Below are 16014 nucleotides of genomic sequence, written 5' to 3'. Positions count from 1 at the left end.
GCCACACCGTTGATCAGTCTGAGTTAGGAAATAAGATGAATTTCATTTGCATCTATAGAAGACAAAATCTTCTTCAACTAGTTAGTAGGCAAATATTTATGGAGTGTGCCTAAAAAATTACCTAAGTTTAGGACTACGCAAAGGAGATTCAATTCGGTTTCTTCTGTCGCAACGATACATTTCTAAAAATTTCTAAAAATTCTCAAAAGATAGAAAAGCACAAATATACGTACATCGATCCCAATGACAGCTAGCTAGGAGTGCCTAGAAGGAGGCGAGCTCTAGATGGCGCTCGGCGGAACGGGGGCGGGCGGTGGGGTTTCGGAAACCCACCGGGGGTGAAGCTGCATCTGCTTTTCGGTGTCTAGACGAATGGATGTTCCGTGGCACCTGGGAGGAGCACAGCGGCTCCCCGCTCACGCACTGAGCCCTGGCACCTGGGTGGCGTGTGCCATCAGTCCCAGAGCATCTCGCGGCCATTACAGCCCTGGTAGGCACAATCACAGACCGATGTCTGCGGACGAGTAAGGGCTGGGAGGATGACAGGCAAGCTGTGTGCGGGGAGGCAGACAGTCTGCAGGCTTTCCCGAAGCCGCTTGCTCCCGCCTGAGCCATACTGGACAACAATAAAATACCAAACGAAACTGTAAACTACTTGCCGAGGGCAGAATTTACAAAGGAAACTGTATGCTTTAGGGGTGCCCTTGGAGGAGTGTAAGAGAATCATCCACTCGAGACATATATTCTCTAATCACAAAAACCACCTCCACGTACTCAACCTGCTTATAGTCATGGAGGACAGCTATGTACAAAGAAGAAACTGGAAAACTATTTTAATTGAGCCTCTGTCTCCAGAAGGTTACACTATGCTAACTAATGGAGGTGGAACATACTCTTAAATGCTTCGGGGTTATCGGCAGGATAGAACCCGCGAAAGGGAAAATATTGTGGGTCTTGGGTACGATACGGAACAACAGGAAATGCGACACTTCTCAAATGGCCAGACCACGCCAGAAACGTCTCTTCTGCCCTCTTACCTCCTGCTAAGGTGGCAGAGGAGGCACCCCACTCTTCTTTTAATGACATGAGATCTTTTTAAATTAGTAATTTCAGAAGGTTGTAGTAACTATAAGAATAAATCAGCAAAACATTTTGTGAACTCTTCGATTAAATATTTAGCCATTTCAAAGTAACTGTTGGGTTTGTTGTGAGCTCTGATTCAGCTGACGTAATTGAACTTATCTCAGATGATAAAAGTCCAATAGGATCCTGTTTTAAATTCTCTTCCTCATCTATATTAAGTAAAGTAATCATCTGTTGTCCTAGCTTTTCCTTCCCTATTTATTCCTGAATTTTTAAAAACCCACCCCCAATCTTGGGCAACCATCAGCTAGTTCTCTATAAGTCTGTTTCTATTTTGTTTTGTTTATTCATTTGTCTTGCTTTCTTAGATTTCAGCTATAAGTGAAATCACATGGTATTTGTCTTTCTCTGCCTGACTTATTTCACATAGCATAGTGCCACTGATGTCACAAATGACAAGATTTCATTTTTTACGGCTGAGTAATATTCCCTTGCATATGTATACCACTTCTTCTTCATCCATTCATCTACTGATGGACACCTAGGTTGCTTCCATATCTTGGCTATTACTAGTAATGCTGCAATGAACACAGGGGTACATATATTTCTTTGAATTAGTGTTTTTGTTTTCTTTGAATGAATACCCAGAAGTGAAATTCCTGGGTTGGATGGCAGCTCTATTTTTAATTTTTGACAGAAACGCCATACCATTTTCCATAGTGGCTGCACTAATTTACAATCCCACCAACAGTGTATGAGTGTTCCTTTTTCTCCATATCCTCACCAGTATTTGTTATTTGTTGATTTATTGAAGATACCATTCTGACAGGTGTAAGGTGATATCTCATTGTGTTTTTATGTTGTATTTCCCTGATGATGTTGAACATCTTTTATATGCCTGTTGGCTATCTGTACGTCCTCTTTGGAGAAACCTCTATTCGAGTCCTCTGCCCATATAAAAAAAGGACTGTTTTTTGTTTTGTTTTTGTTTTTTTTGGTGTTAAGTTTTATGAGGTCCTGTATAGTTTGGATATTAATCTCTTATCAGATGTATCATTTGCAAATATCTTCTTCCATTCGGTCTGCTGTCTTTTCGTTTTGTTGATGGTTTCCTACTGTGCAAAAGCCTTTTAGTTCGATGTGGTCCCATTTGTTTATTTTTTGTTTGGCTGCCCTTGTCCAAGGAGATATATCCAAAAAGATATTGCTAAGAGCAATATCGAAGAGTTTACTGCCTATGTTTTCTTCTAGGAATTTTATGGTTTCATGTCATACATTTAAGACTTTAATCAGTTTTTTTATTTTTGCATATGGTGTAAGAGAATGGTCCGATTTCATTTTTTCCCACGTATCTGTCCAGTTTTCCCAACACTGCGTACTGAAGAGACTGTCTATACCCCATTGTATATTCCCGCCTCTTTTGTCATAGGTTCACTGACTATATAAGTGAGGATTTATTTCTGGGCTCTCTATTCTGTCCCGTGAATCTATATATTGTTTTTATGCCAGTACCACACTGTTTTGATTGTTGTAACTTTGTAGTATATTTTCATATCAGGGAGTGTAATACCTCTCGCTTCGTTCTTGCTCAAAATTTCTGAGCTACTCATGGTATTTTCTGGTTCCAGATAAAGTTTAGGATTAGTAGTTCTAACTCTGAGAACAATGTCATTGGTATTTTAATAGGGATGCAGTGAATCTGTATATCGCTTTAGATGTTAAGGACGTTTTCATGATATCGATCTTCCCAATCCGCGAGCAAGGTCTGTCTTCCATTTATTTGTATCTTCTTCGGTCTCTCCCTTCGGTGTCCTGGTTTTCAGAGTGCTGGTCTCACACCCCCCTCAGCTTCTAATCTTAGGCAAATTCCTCCAGGGACATACCCTTCGCCGCGCCGCCCCCTTCCTCAGGGGCCTCACCGGGCAAACTCCTCCCTTTCTCTCCTGCATCTTCAGCTCCATGGAGCATGTATCTTTCTCCGCTTTAACATGGGCATGTCTTTTTCATCTTGAAACAAACAACATGCATCTTCCTACACCCAAAACTTTACCAAACTTTCGCCCTACCCCCCCTGCTCGCGATCGGGGTTCTTACGAGAGCGGCCCACGCGCCCCGGTCCCCCGGGCTCGTTCCCGGGGTTCTCGCGAGAGCGGCGCACGCGCCCCGGTCCCCCGGGCTCGCTCCCCTTTTCCCCCCGCTGCCATCGGCTTCTGTTCTTCTCCACAAACACCGCTTTCTCCCAGACCAAGAACTGCAGCGCCGTTCAGAGGATGTTTTCCGTCCTCGTCCTCGTCTCACTTTGCCGCTGAGAGAAGTTTTTGACCACGCCCCTTTTCTTTAAACACATTCTCATTTCGGCTCCGTAGAGTAAACTCTCCTGGTTTATCTCCTCCGTCCTTGGCTGTGACTTCCTGGTGTCCTTTGGGAGCTGGCTGACCTTAAATGTGGGTGTTACTCCGGACTTCACCCCGGACTGGACTGTACCCCTCACTTTTTCCTTTCCAGGGAGCGGCTCCTCCACTAATGACTCCGCTAAAACCCAATGACTCTTCAATCTCTTATTTCCTACCGGGCCTTTTAAAGATTGAGTCCCAAGGCCAAATGTCCAGTCATGTAGGCAATATTTCCACTTAGACATCCCCCAGATGGTGGAATCTTAATGCATAAAAGTGCAACTTACTATTTCTCTCCTTCCTTGCTTCCTGGTCCACGTTCCCCATTTCAGAGTTTTGTTTCCATCTTTTACTCATTCATTCCGCTCGCGCATCCACGGTTCTCTATTGTTAGGACGGTCCTTTATCTTTCTTAAATGTTTTCGAAAGATTTTTATTTCTCTGCCACTGACACACGGAAGCGGCTGCGGTTTCTGGCTGGGAGCGCTGTGTGCAGCCTCCTCAACAGCCCCTCTGACTCCCCTCTCCCTCATCATCCCTACGGTAAAATTTCTGCTTTTCTTAAACTTACGGTGTTATTTTCTCACACGGTGAAATACAGGGCATTTCTTTCTCTGGGCTAGCACACAAAAGCTACTTAACCTCCTCAAAGTAATTTAGAAAGTAACGCGTCTCGAGTTCAATGCCGTTGCCATTTCTCTCCTTGAATTAATGTCTAGGCAAACCATCAAACACCTCTGCCAGGACTTCCGCTTCTGGATTCCTTCACTATGTCCCTGTTGTGATGGGCAGGTACACTCTCTGTTTATTAGCCGGTCCATTCATTTTCTCATGCATTCATCCACCATCCGTCCATCTCCAGCTTTCCCCTTAAATTATTTGTTTCCTAAGAAGCAGGTATCAAACACAATTATGTGAGAAGGACATCAGGGCCAGTAGACAGGCGATTCCTATCGCGAGTCAGTTAAGATGAGAATTCGAGACAGTGCAGGACGATGACAAAGGGCGAAGTGAATTTTTCCAGAGGACGCGCTCGTGGGGCCCTGGAGCCCGGCTCACAGCGCTGCGTCACATCGCTGCACCTCGTCGGGTTTTAGCATCCGCAGCCCCGGCTTCGTTGCCGAGACCGTCTCCTCCCACGGGACGCCCTTCGCTGTCCTGGCTGGGCTATGCGAACGGGGACATCCCAGTTACAGCCCCGGAGGGACGTGACCCCGTTGTGCGGGGCTGCGGGCGGCGGGCAGGGCGGAGGGGCAGCTGCAGGCGCCCAGGGCCTCCGGCTGGGAGCAGAGCTCCTTACAGGGAATGTCATTAGCTTGGCCCGTTCCCAGGTCGCACCGAACTGTTTTCCTGCTGTGCCACCTCCGGGGACTCGTCTGTCCCTTCCTACTGCCAGCTACTCCCAACCCGGCTTCGTCGTCTGCGGTCCACAGGGCTCGCCCCCTGCTGCATCGCTGGGAGGCACGTGGCCATCGACACGTTAAGTGTGGACTTGCGGCGACCATGCCAGGAACTCAGAGCCTCTGCCCTCTGCCCCGTCCCGCTCCTCCCGCGCCCCTCCCACCTTGTCCCCTCCCTTCCTGGACCTTGTCCCTTCTTCCTTCTTCTTCCTCTGCTCCTGATTCCTCCCTCGTACCTTGCTTTCTTCCCTCTTGCTGCCTGGGTGGACGAGGCCCGGGCTCTCCTCTGCACCCCAGGCGGGGGCTAAGAGTCGGGACTCTCACATGCAGACGTGGGGCTCCTGTCACAGCAGCTGAGGGGCCTGGGGAGCAGCAGCCGCCACGTTGGGCAGGGCGTGGTCTTCCGTTAGAGAAGCGTGACCCTGCTCTCATTTCCTTAGGTTTTCTCCCCGTCACAAATGTTCTGGAAACGAAGAGAACTGCCTTGGCCAATCCTTAGTCACCACCCCAGGTCACGGCCTTCCGCGGTCGGGGTGGCTGCTCACGGCAAGGTGGGCTGTGAGGGCCGAGCTGACGTGAAGGGCTCCGGGCGGGCGAGGTGTCCCCTGCAAGCCGTCCCCGCAGACAGGTTATTTTATGTGCTGCAAACAACTTTCAGTCCATTTCAACACACCCTGCGGGGGCAATGTCCACAATTGCAGCACCCCAGAAAACCACATGCTCCCGGGGGCCGCGGGGGGCTCGGGGCTCGGGCCCCGGGGAGGGGGGCAGTGGCCAGGCCCGCAGCCGCGGGTCCAGGGAGGCCGTGCACGTGTACGGTCCTCGCTCACTCCGAGAGGGCCAATGGGTTCCCTCTCGTGACTAGCTTTGACGACTGTCAGATAATTCCGAAGCTATCCCGGCCCGCGGTCCGGGGGCGCCGGCCAGCGTCTGCCGAGGGTAGAGGGAGGGGTGCGGCAGTGTGCCGGCGGAGTGCAGGGCACGTCATGTCCCCTGAGGTCCAGGGGCCTCTCCGCTCGAAGTACCACAAAGGCGGGGGTCTCGTGTCCCTCATGGAGCCGCCACGCCCCACCAAGGCCTGGAGCAAGGATGGCCACGCTGATTTTGTCTCTCCTCTCCGCCTGCTTTCTCGCCAGCCCGCTCCTCGGATCCCCCTGGGAGCACGGAGGAGCTGCGATGGCTTCGGGCAGGGACGAGGACACACAGGGTAAAAAAATCAAGCAGCAAGGAGGGCGACTGAGTCGCACGGTGGGACCCGGGCCCGCAGAGGGATGGAGGAAGGCAAAGATTTCCAAGCTCGTCCAACCTCGCCTTGTGAGGTCGCTTTTCACCGAGTCGGACGGATGATGTTGGACGGGACTCGGGTGCCACGGCCTGCGGAGTAGCAGATAAACCGGCACGGCTCCCGGCTCCCGGCTCCCGGCCCCGGCCCCGGCCCCGGCCCCGCGCAGGAGGCAAAGCCGCAGAGGCGCGGCCGTGACTGCGGCGTGACCCTCCTGGGCTGTGTCCGCGGCCTTGCGGAGGAAAACCTGATCGGGACCCGGCCGGATGTTGACAAAATGACAGGGACGGCTGTTCTCTTTGTTCTGTGAGGGTGCTCACGGGCACGGCGGAGCGGGGTTAATGGGACAGGAAGGAAGTAAGTGGCTGAAGGAAAGAGATAAGAGAAGTGGCAAGAAGCAAGTCTGAGCGTGGACAGCGCCGCTGGCAGGTAGGAAGTCCGCCCAGTGCGTTCTGGGGCGTTGCTGGTTTGCCCGTGTTGCCGGCTTCCTCGGCCACCGGGCGTGTCACGGCCCGATGAGGACACATGGGGTCTCTGTGCTCCAGGCTGGAGACTTTGCCTTTGCCTGGGTCCCCCAGCTCTGCCTGCCCATCACGATGTGTTTGCCCCCACCTGCCACGTTCATTCCTGACTTCACGACTTCTCTCTCGGGGCCGCTTTGCCCGACGGGGGGATGCTCTCCCTTCCTCCTCCTTCCTTCCTCTAAATACCGCCTTTCAGAGCTGAGTCCAAGGCCTCCATCCTCCAGGAAACTTGTTCTGGCCACGTAGGGCTGTGATAACATTTTGGCTCCCCCCGACCCTAACTCCCGCTGCACCTGCGGCAACTTAGCCTGCGGTCGTAGACCACACTGTGTTCTGTACCTGTGTCTTCAACCGTGTTGGCAGCGTTTTTGAGGTGAAGACCTCTTCGGCATTCTCAGCAGCAACCAGCAGACGTGCCCACACGGGTACTAAGTACTCCATGGATGCTTGTGGCTGGTTAATGGTGTAACTGGCATTTCAAGGGGCATAATTTCCTAACATAAAGAACAGTTATTCGCGTGGCTATGGAGAGATTCAGAATTGGTTGTTAAATGCTCGATCTGAAAGGAGCGCCATGCGATAGAGGAGATTCGTATTCGCAAAGCTCTTCCGCAGGGGTGACGCTGTCCCTGGCCGTGCACGTGTGAACGCGCAGTCTCCTCTGCAAAGAGCTTTCAGAGAGGAGTGCAACCCGCTGCAGAAGACGGCCGCTCGGAAGGGCGCGGGGCCTTCCGATGGCAACGGCGGCACTATGTAAAGACACTGCCATGTTTTATTTCCTATTTCAATGCTCAGAAGGAAACTGTTGAACGGTTTCACTCTGGGTCCAGAAGTGAATTAGGTTGTAAATTATAGGAACTTAGCATGGATCTCCTGAAACACAGAATGTTCCTATGTCACAGGAGAAGGTTTAGAGCCTTCCTGGTATAGAAACCGAGAGAATCACAGCATCCGTTGGTCCTTATGAGAGAAAGTCTCCTCTCGTCAGTTTTCTTCCATCATAAGAAAAATTCCTGTCTGCTCCAAATTCCCTCGTGCGGTTCTTCTATTTAAGTCATGCCCTATAGCATTTGGCAGATACGGGATGACTATTTTTAAAAAGTCATGAAATTGATTAAAGGGGAAAGGGATGGTATTTGACTATTAATCCAGGGTTGGCGCTAAAGCTGAAAGTGTTTGGAGCTCGTTCTGGGGCAAAGCCCACAGACTATTTCTTGCTAAAGCATAAAAATGATGATTCTGGCAAGCCAACTGTGAGACGCACTCCGAGTGCTCTGAGAGGCAGGGGGATCGGCGTTTGAAAATGATTTTGCAAAGACATTTAAATTGAGATCTAAAATTTATCACTTTTGAGTGTGGTAAGATTCAATATTTTAATAAACAAAACTCCAAATGAAGAGTCTAGTTTCTCGGATCTAGACATCCCCTCCCCGCTTCCCATGTTTTGAGGAGAAAGTCAACCAGCCATCCGGAAAACTTATTTTAGACAGTGTTTCATAATTTTGAACATATGAATAGATATTGAATTTCAAGCCGTCTAGAATGGAAAAATAACTAGACTCATCCCGTGACCTAGAAGACTCATTTGACACGTCCAAATGCAGACCGCTGCACTAGTGTCATTCCGGTCCGCACTGCTTCTCACTTAGAAAGACAACTTTTTTGTTCAGATGACATTTTTCTGTCGGGAAATTTTATAACGATAATCACGCCCTCTCGCTGCCGTTCCTCTAGTTCTCCAGGATTCCCGGACCAAAACGGGTTAGAACACATGCGATTATATTTTTCCCATAAAAAGGAAATCCTTGGAATGGTGGAGAGTCGGTGTCCTCACTGACAGAGAGAGACGCACGGCCGTCTGCCCTTTGACGTCGCCCGCGACCTACCTCGTTTTGAATTCATTAACCCCTTCGGCGCGCGTGGAGTCTCCGCCGTGTGCCGAGTACTGGTCTAGATTCACTGTCAGCGCGCGCTCACTCTCTCTCTCTCTCTCGCTCTCTCTCTCTCTCTTTTCCTCAGAGACTGGTCTGCTTTCAAGAAGCTGCCCGAACCTCAACGGCCATTACCACGGCCACCGACTTCGCCCGTGTTTCAGACACAGATTGCAACCACCCTCAAGAACTCGGCCACGCTTTCCGATTCTGCAAGGCCCTCACTTGAAGAATTCGTTGTTGGCCAACTTGTCACATTTCTGGGTGGGTGTGGGTTTTTGTCACAATCCTTTACTGGTAGGTTGAAAGTAAATTTCCTTTTTACCCAATCAACATTAAAAACGGTAAACGATTATTTTAGTTTATACATATTGTTTTTTAAAAAAACAATCTTTTTGGTTACATTTCCAAACTCTGACCTCATGTTGTTTTGGCGTTCCCCCCCCCCACACACACAATTTCTGCCTCTCTGTATGATCTTTAATCATGTTAACTTTGAAAAGATGCTCAGCATCACTAATTACCAGGGAAATGCAAATCGAAGCCACAGCGAGATATCACCTCACACCCGAGATATCACCTCACACCCCTAGGACGGCTATTGCCAAAAAGTCGGCAAACAACAAGTGTTGGAGGGAATGTGGAGGAAAGCGAACCCTCACACACTGCTGATGGGGATGTAAACTGATGCAGCCACCGTGGAAAACAGTATGGAGGCTCCCGAAAAAATTTAAAAAAAGAACTACCATACTACCCGGAAATCCCACTTCTGGATATTAATCCGAAGAAAATAAAAACAATAAATCTGAAAGATATATGCACCCCTATGTTCATCGCAGCATTATTTACAACAGCCAACATGGAGGCAACCTAGATGTCCATATACAGTGGAAATTACTGAACCCCAAAAAGATGAAATAGTGCCATCTGAGACAACATGGACGGGCTACAAAGACATGATGCTAAATGAAATAAGTCAGATCAAGAAAGTCACACAGCGTGATTTCACTTACATGTAGATGTTTAAAAGACCCAAATAAAACAAAATCAGACTCATAGAAACGAAGAACAAACTAGCGGTTGCCCGTGGGGCAGGGGACGGAGAACTGGGTGAGGCGGACAAAGGGGACAGAGCCGATCGTAGCGTGACAGTAACGTGACGACTGCACGGTGACAGACCGGCACCAGGCTTGGCGCGGGGAGCACTTCGTAAGGGATACGGTGTCGAGTCATCACGTTATAAGCCTGAAATGAATATGACATCGTATGCTGACATACTTTAATAAAGAATTTAACAAATCAAATCAAAGTCTTCCCTGCGGCACTGTTTTTCTCAGGTGAAACCAGCGATCCCCGCCCGGGCCGGTCTCGTCAGCTCGGGGCGTCTGCGGGTTCCGTAGGGTCACACTCCCTGCTGAGCGTCTGTCTGATGGGAGGGCCGCGCTCACAGTGCCGCGCTCGGGCTGGGCCTTCCTGCGGGGCAGGCGGCTCATCTCTGCGGCACTCGCTGGCTCGCCCACCTTGGCAGGCCTTGCAAATGCACCTGAGGGTTTGGGTGCAAAGGCGAATGTTTTTTGAGAACCGCTGTTTCGGTCCATAGAAAGCTCTCTCTGCTCCTGGCAGCACAGCCCCAGCGCGCATCCTGCTGAGCCGGCGGCCGGCAGCACCGGCTCCCCCGTGAGGGGCGGCACAGCGTTGGTGGGGATGGCGCACAGCACAGTCCCCTCGTCAGCCTCGCTTTTGTGAGTTCGGTGCGTCTTCGATTTCTGACTCATCAGAACGGCAGGAAGTCGTGTTTTTTTGTATGCCGCCAACGCGTGAGCAAGGAATCGGGCTCTTTAAATAGAAGTCGGCGTAAAGGACACGACACGCTTCTGTTAGAGTTTTCGCTTCACTTCACCCGGTGTCACTGTGCAGGCTGTCCCCACGTCCTCGGCCCCGGCACCAAATGCCAGGCCCCTCCCTGGGGATCGCCCTCCTCCTCGCTGGGAGTGCCTCGTTCCAGTTACCTCCCTCCCTGGGCGGCCCACATCAACCCCTGGCTGCCGCCTGGGGACAAAGACCCATCCCCCTGACACCCCCGGAGATCAGCGGGGACCCCTGCTCCCTCTGCATCGCAGCCCCCTTCGGTGTCCCCGCTTCTTTCACTCCCTTACAGGTACCGTTTCTGCAGGAGACTCGCCATCTCAGCGCCTAATCCAGGGAACCTAAGCGAGAGGGTCGGCCCATTCCAATTTTATTCTCTGCTTACTATTTAGAAAAACAATGCAATTAGAAACTCCCCTCCCCCACCCCCACCGGCCTGTTTTCAGGCCATCTCGCTGTCCCTAAACACATTTATCTCAGTTTTCAGCCTCTTGAAAGCCCACCACAAGCCAAAGCCAGCAAAAGTCACTCCTCTCCCTAAGCTGCTTCTGACTGCAGGTTTCTGGGGGGCAGGGGGGGAGGGCGCAGGACCCTGTCTCATTCCTCCTCCAGGGCCTGCTTGCCCCTTGCCAGTCATGCCTAGCATGCCGCCTGGAGCACAGCGGGCAGTCAGCAAATGCTTTCTCAATGGGATGCCTATTTTTCTTCTTAACATCTTAATTCATTCTTAATATTGTTTTACTTATTTTTTTCTTTTGTAGGATATACACAAACCATACCTACTAAATTTTTTAGTAAAAGTGAATTGGTAATTACTTAAGGCGAGATGTCTACACATTAAGTCAAATAATCCCAATGGCATTACGGTCTCATTCATTTTCCCTTTTCAGCTCAATAATCATTAATTTTCTCTATGACGTTCCGATATTACTTCAACTCTACATGATTTTTCAAAAGTAACATATTAAGCATTACCGTCAATTATTTTAATTACTCTGGATGCAGAGAGTGCAGTCCTAGTAATTTTAGAAACGTTAACATTTATAAACGTTTCCTTGTTTCATTTTCCGCAGAGCCTACGTTGTCTCTTAGTGCTCCAAATTTCAAAAGAATGTTCTGGCCAGGGCAGCCTGGACACATGTCTCAGGGCTTTCGGGATTGCTGTCAATTCTATTCCTTCTTCGTTGTTGGTGAGCTTGCGCAAACGGTGCTTTTAAAGTGTTTTCCCGTGCAAACTCTTTTGTTGGCGCATTCTCCTCGTTGACACGCACGTCACGTGGGCGATGGCGATGACCCCTGGGGAGCTCTCATTTCCAGAAGGCTGCTCCCGAAAAACCCAGCCCAGTTCTTCTGTGAACACGTTTCCCAACTGAAATATTCTTTGTGGTAGGTTTTCCTGAATTTCCAGTTAATTCTGTATTCTATCATAAACGTTTTTAAGAATTACCAGTTTCTCGTCATCATTCGATCAGTTTGATTAATTATTTAGGGACAGAGTTCCATTCAGCTTTCGGGTTTGGTGTCCTCTGTTCTGAATTTGGACATCCCCAGGTCACCGGGATGCAGCCGTCTGTATGCTCACTCCCTCAAGCAGATCAGTGGCTCTCGGAGCTGCGGTTAGCAATTTTCCCCACCCTTAACGGGCTGGCTGCGCAAGTCCCCAGGGCCTAGGGTCCTCCCCGGGCCAGGAGGCGAGCCTGTCGACAGGCAGCGTTCCCTGTCATCGGTGTGCGAGTGACCTTCAACCCCGAGGCTTCCCCAAACCCACCGGCACGAAGGCTTCTGCCTGCGCGGTGCGCACGGGGCGCAGGGCGGCTCTGGCGCTCTCAGAATCTCATCTCTTCGCCTTTGCTTGTTTGTTTATTTACGGCCACTGTTATTTTTAAATCGTCCCCTTGACTGCAAATGCCTCCCTTTCCTGGTCATCGCCGAGGCCTAGGACTCTGGATTCGACGGAAGACACGCTGTGCGGTCATGAAACGTGACCCCGTGTGCCTGAGCTTTTTAGCAGTAAATGGCGATATTAATAAAGGGGTGATGTCTCCTTTGCGGGGTTCGGTGAGGGAGCATGCATACGCAGCCTGCACAGAGCCTGGCTCCGGCAGGGCTGAGTCACCGCTGGTCCCCTCCCTGCCCAAGCCCGCTCGGGAGGGAAGGGACATCATTCTTTCAATGCCCAAATTTAGACTCTGAAGGTGAGCAATTTTCAGAGGATCCCTAGCTTCGGGTTCTATTTTATTTGAGAACACGAACAAATAAACAAAGTCACGAATAACTAGGAAAGGGGTGACTCCGAACAAGATGTGGGGAAGAAGAATCTTTATTTATTTATTACGTAACGTTTACTTACAAGATAATGAAACGCTTTCTAGACAGCTGAGGCAGACCTGCTTCATTATTTCCTTATGGATTTTGTCTCCAAAACGCCTGCTTGTCACTAAGACTGTTTCAGCAGCGATGTGCCGATGGTAAGGCTTGTTTTATTCTTGGACTGTATTACTGCCTCTTGCTTTGTCTCGTCTCTAATGCACGGTTGTTAGAACAGCGGACAGCGGCTCAGAGCCCCCCCCTTGCTGTCAGCTCAGCCCGGCCCTCACTCGCGTGACTCACCCCAAGTCCTATACCGTCTCTCAGCCTAAATTTGTCTTTCTCAGAACTGGGGAAAATAATGAACCTTGCTTCTTACGGCCGTGGTGAGGATTCAATAAAATAATCCATGGAGGCCTTTGGGATGGTATCCGGCACTTGGTAAATACGCAATACTTTTTAATCATTATTGATAAATTACGTTAATAAGGATGTTCTATATATTTTTTGTAACGTTCCTAAGAGATCGCCCACATTAAACTTCCACAGATATTGTCTCAAGACATACAATTAAAGATATACAGACGCACATTGTACATCTCTGAATCAGACATACGATTGGAAGTTTCAAAAAATGACCTCTGGTTGTAAGTAGTGGATTAAAGAATCTTATTTAATTCAGCTTAGGCTATGTCGTGGAGGAATCTCCGGTGCTCTGTGAGCTTTTGTGCCCAATGTCATTTCCTACATTCTTCCCTCTGCCTCGAGGAATCTCCGGTGCTCTGTGAGCTTTTGTGCCCACTGTCTTTTCCTACATTCCTCCCTCTGCCTCCGAGCTGGGCTCTCAAGCCTACATCTGACTCCCGCTCCCAAGTCCACTATGGGCGGCAGGAGGGCTTAACGGGGACCCACCTCCCAGCCCGCCTGTGCCACTTAGCTGTCCCAGGAGGCCCTGGCACCGGGGTGGAGAGCCACAGCTCCTGGGTACACGGAGAAGAACGTACGTGAAGCTCACAGAAAGCGCCCAGTGAACATGGGAGGTGTCGTTGCAGAGAGGGAGGGTCCCTGGTCCCCGAGCCCGGCCCGGGTCCTCCGCCTCCGACTGAGCAGAGGGCGCCCAGCTCACTCTGCTGCGCCTGGCACACACCTCTCTGCCAGATGTCACGGCTTCTTGCAGTGACGAGACGGGGTCTTTGCCCAGAACTCACGCGATAATGGGAGAGCGGTAATAAGCTCATAGGCGACGATGCTTTGATTTTAACCCACTTCCCATTTGCCCCGAGAATACTCGCCGGCGGCGCTGGCAGCGGCAGAGTTCGCCCCGAGAGAACTCGCGGATCATGGTCCTAACCTCACGCCCAAATCTGCCACGAAATAGCTCGCTTTTATCATTATTTTCGCATCGCGCCAGTACATGGATAGTCTTTGGAAACAAACGACATCATTCTGTTGACGGCGTTCCGGTTTCAGTAGCAGTGTTTCCATTTACAAAATAGTCGTTCTCCATCGCTGAAACGGTCAAACCCTAGAAAACGCAGCGTTCGTACACACGCTGTTTAATCGGCGCTGGCTGCGAGAAGCACTTTCCTTCTCTAACCGCGAAAGGGTGAGACAGTGACGGAAGACGGGGCCTCCGGGAGCGGGGCGGGGGCCGAGGGACGGCTGGGCCCGCGGGGTGCTGTGGGGTGCTTACGGCAGCACCCTCACCCGCCCTCAACACGAAGATGCCAACAGACTTCCCCTCACACAGACAGCGCTGTCCCCCGACAACACCAAGGTTACGAGGGGGCTGGAGAACAGAGATGGACCGGGAGCCGAGCCGTGTGGCCTGCGGGGCCGTGAGGCCGGGGCAGGGGGCGGGGGGAGTGACACAAGCTGCGAGGGCCACAGGAGCCCATCTCGCCGAATCCAAGAAGACTGAGTGCAGGTCAGAGCCGCCGAGAGCTCGGGTAAGATGGGAACAAGGACCCGTCCCCTGGCTTGGAAAATGAAGGCGCTGGGGGCCTGGACAAGACGCGTCTCGATGAGCGAAGGGGACGGGAGGCCCGCTGCGTGGGCTGTGGAGGGACGGGGCGGGCGCTGGGGACGGGGATGAAGGGAGCAGGGACACCTTCGACGCTGAAGAGAAAGACAGAGAAACGCTGTGGCAGACGTAAAAGAACGTGGGAGGCAGGGAATTTTCACAACGCGGCGAACGAATTCAGAGATGAAGGCCTCGGGAGGCTGAAACTCTCGATGGGCTGGCTTTAGGGAGCAGCGCGGTCAACACTGTGTCCTTCGTGGGGGGAAGGACGGCAGGACATGTGGGTTCTGTGGTAGATAAGCTGATTCTCTTTTTGGCGGAAGGTGTGGTTGTTCTTACGTGATGTTCCTATTTTCTTAGGAAAATAGGAAGCTGATTTATCAGCAGCAGACGGGGGATGAGACAGTTACCTAAGCGCGTGTGAGTGTGAATTCCACGGGACGTGTGCCAAGGTTGCTGCCTGTCCGAGCTGTCTGGGTGCTCTGCACCCGGGGCCCCTGTCCGGGCGCCGGCATCCAGGTGAGCTGCCACCCCCCCACTCCCACTCCGGTTCCCCAGTCTCTGCGGCTGGGCTTCTGTCGTGGGGGAGCAGATTTCCTGGGCCTGAGCTGCCCCTTGGGACCTGGAGCTCGTTCATCCACTGACCGTTATACCTTGAACAGGGCTGACACCCCCGACCCCTCACTCAGCCCGCTCCCTCTCCAACACCGGGCCCTGCGGCTGCCCACCACGCTGAGGTCCAGGGCCCAGGCCTTGCAGGGCTCAGAGAAACTTCCCCGCAGAGGCGTGCCGGTGGATGCTGCGGGCTTCAGAGCTTCTCCTGGGGAACGAAGGCTGCAGATAAAGTACGTACAAACGGTCATCGTTTTTACATGGATTATTGAAGGTTCTAATTAGACGAGGCACGTTGAAAGCAAGCAGATGGAATGTCGCCAAGTCACAGTGCTAAGGGCAGCGGAGCCTTAATACTAGGTGGCTTCGTTCTCGGAAGATGGTGCCTTGAGTGACGATGATTAGAATAAACTGGGCTGCAAATGGGGGGGGGTAGCTACGTTCCAGCCACGAGCGTCACGTTATCATAAGTTTGCATCGCTGCACGGTGCATGTGCACGCGTGCGCGTGTGTGAACACGTGCTGGGGAGACTGTCTGCGGCGTGCAGGGTTTTGGGGAAGGATCTTAGAAATAGTCAGAGTCGACTTTGGTT

At 51.2% G+C, this 16014-nt stretch overlaps 1 protein-coding gene across 2 annotated transcripts in view; it reads right to left on the bottom strand.

The window, feature by feature from the left end:
* The window catches only part of PACRG (parkin coregulated), a 432512-nt gene that overhangs the window by 66394 nt on the left and 350104 nt on the right, over positions 1 to 16014 (bottom strand). The window contains exon 7 of one of the 2 annotated variants that reach the window (XM_006915042.1): positions 13023 to 13048. The exons of the other annotated variant lie outside the window; for it this stretch is intronic. Coding sequence (XP_006915104.1) covers positions 13023 to 13048 — 26 coding nt within the window. The remainder of the gene's footprint in view (positions 1 to 13022; positions 13049 to 16014) is intronic. 2 annotated transcript variants of the gene reach the window in all.

Source organism: Pteropus alecto, unplaced genomic scaffold (assembly GCF_000325575.1).
Source record: "Pteropus alecto unplaced genomic scaffold, ASM32557v1 scaffold195, whole genome shotgun sequence".
Taxonomy (NCBI): Eukaryota; Metazoa; Chordata; class Mammalia; order Chiroptera; family Pteropodidae; genus Pteropus; species Pteropus alecto.
The sequence above is the reverse complement of the archived record's forward strand: the minus strand, read 5'-3'. Positions and strand labels throughout refer to the sequence as shown.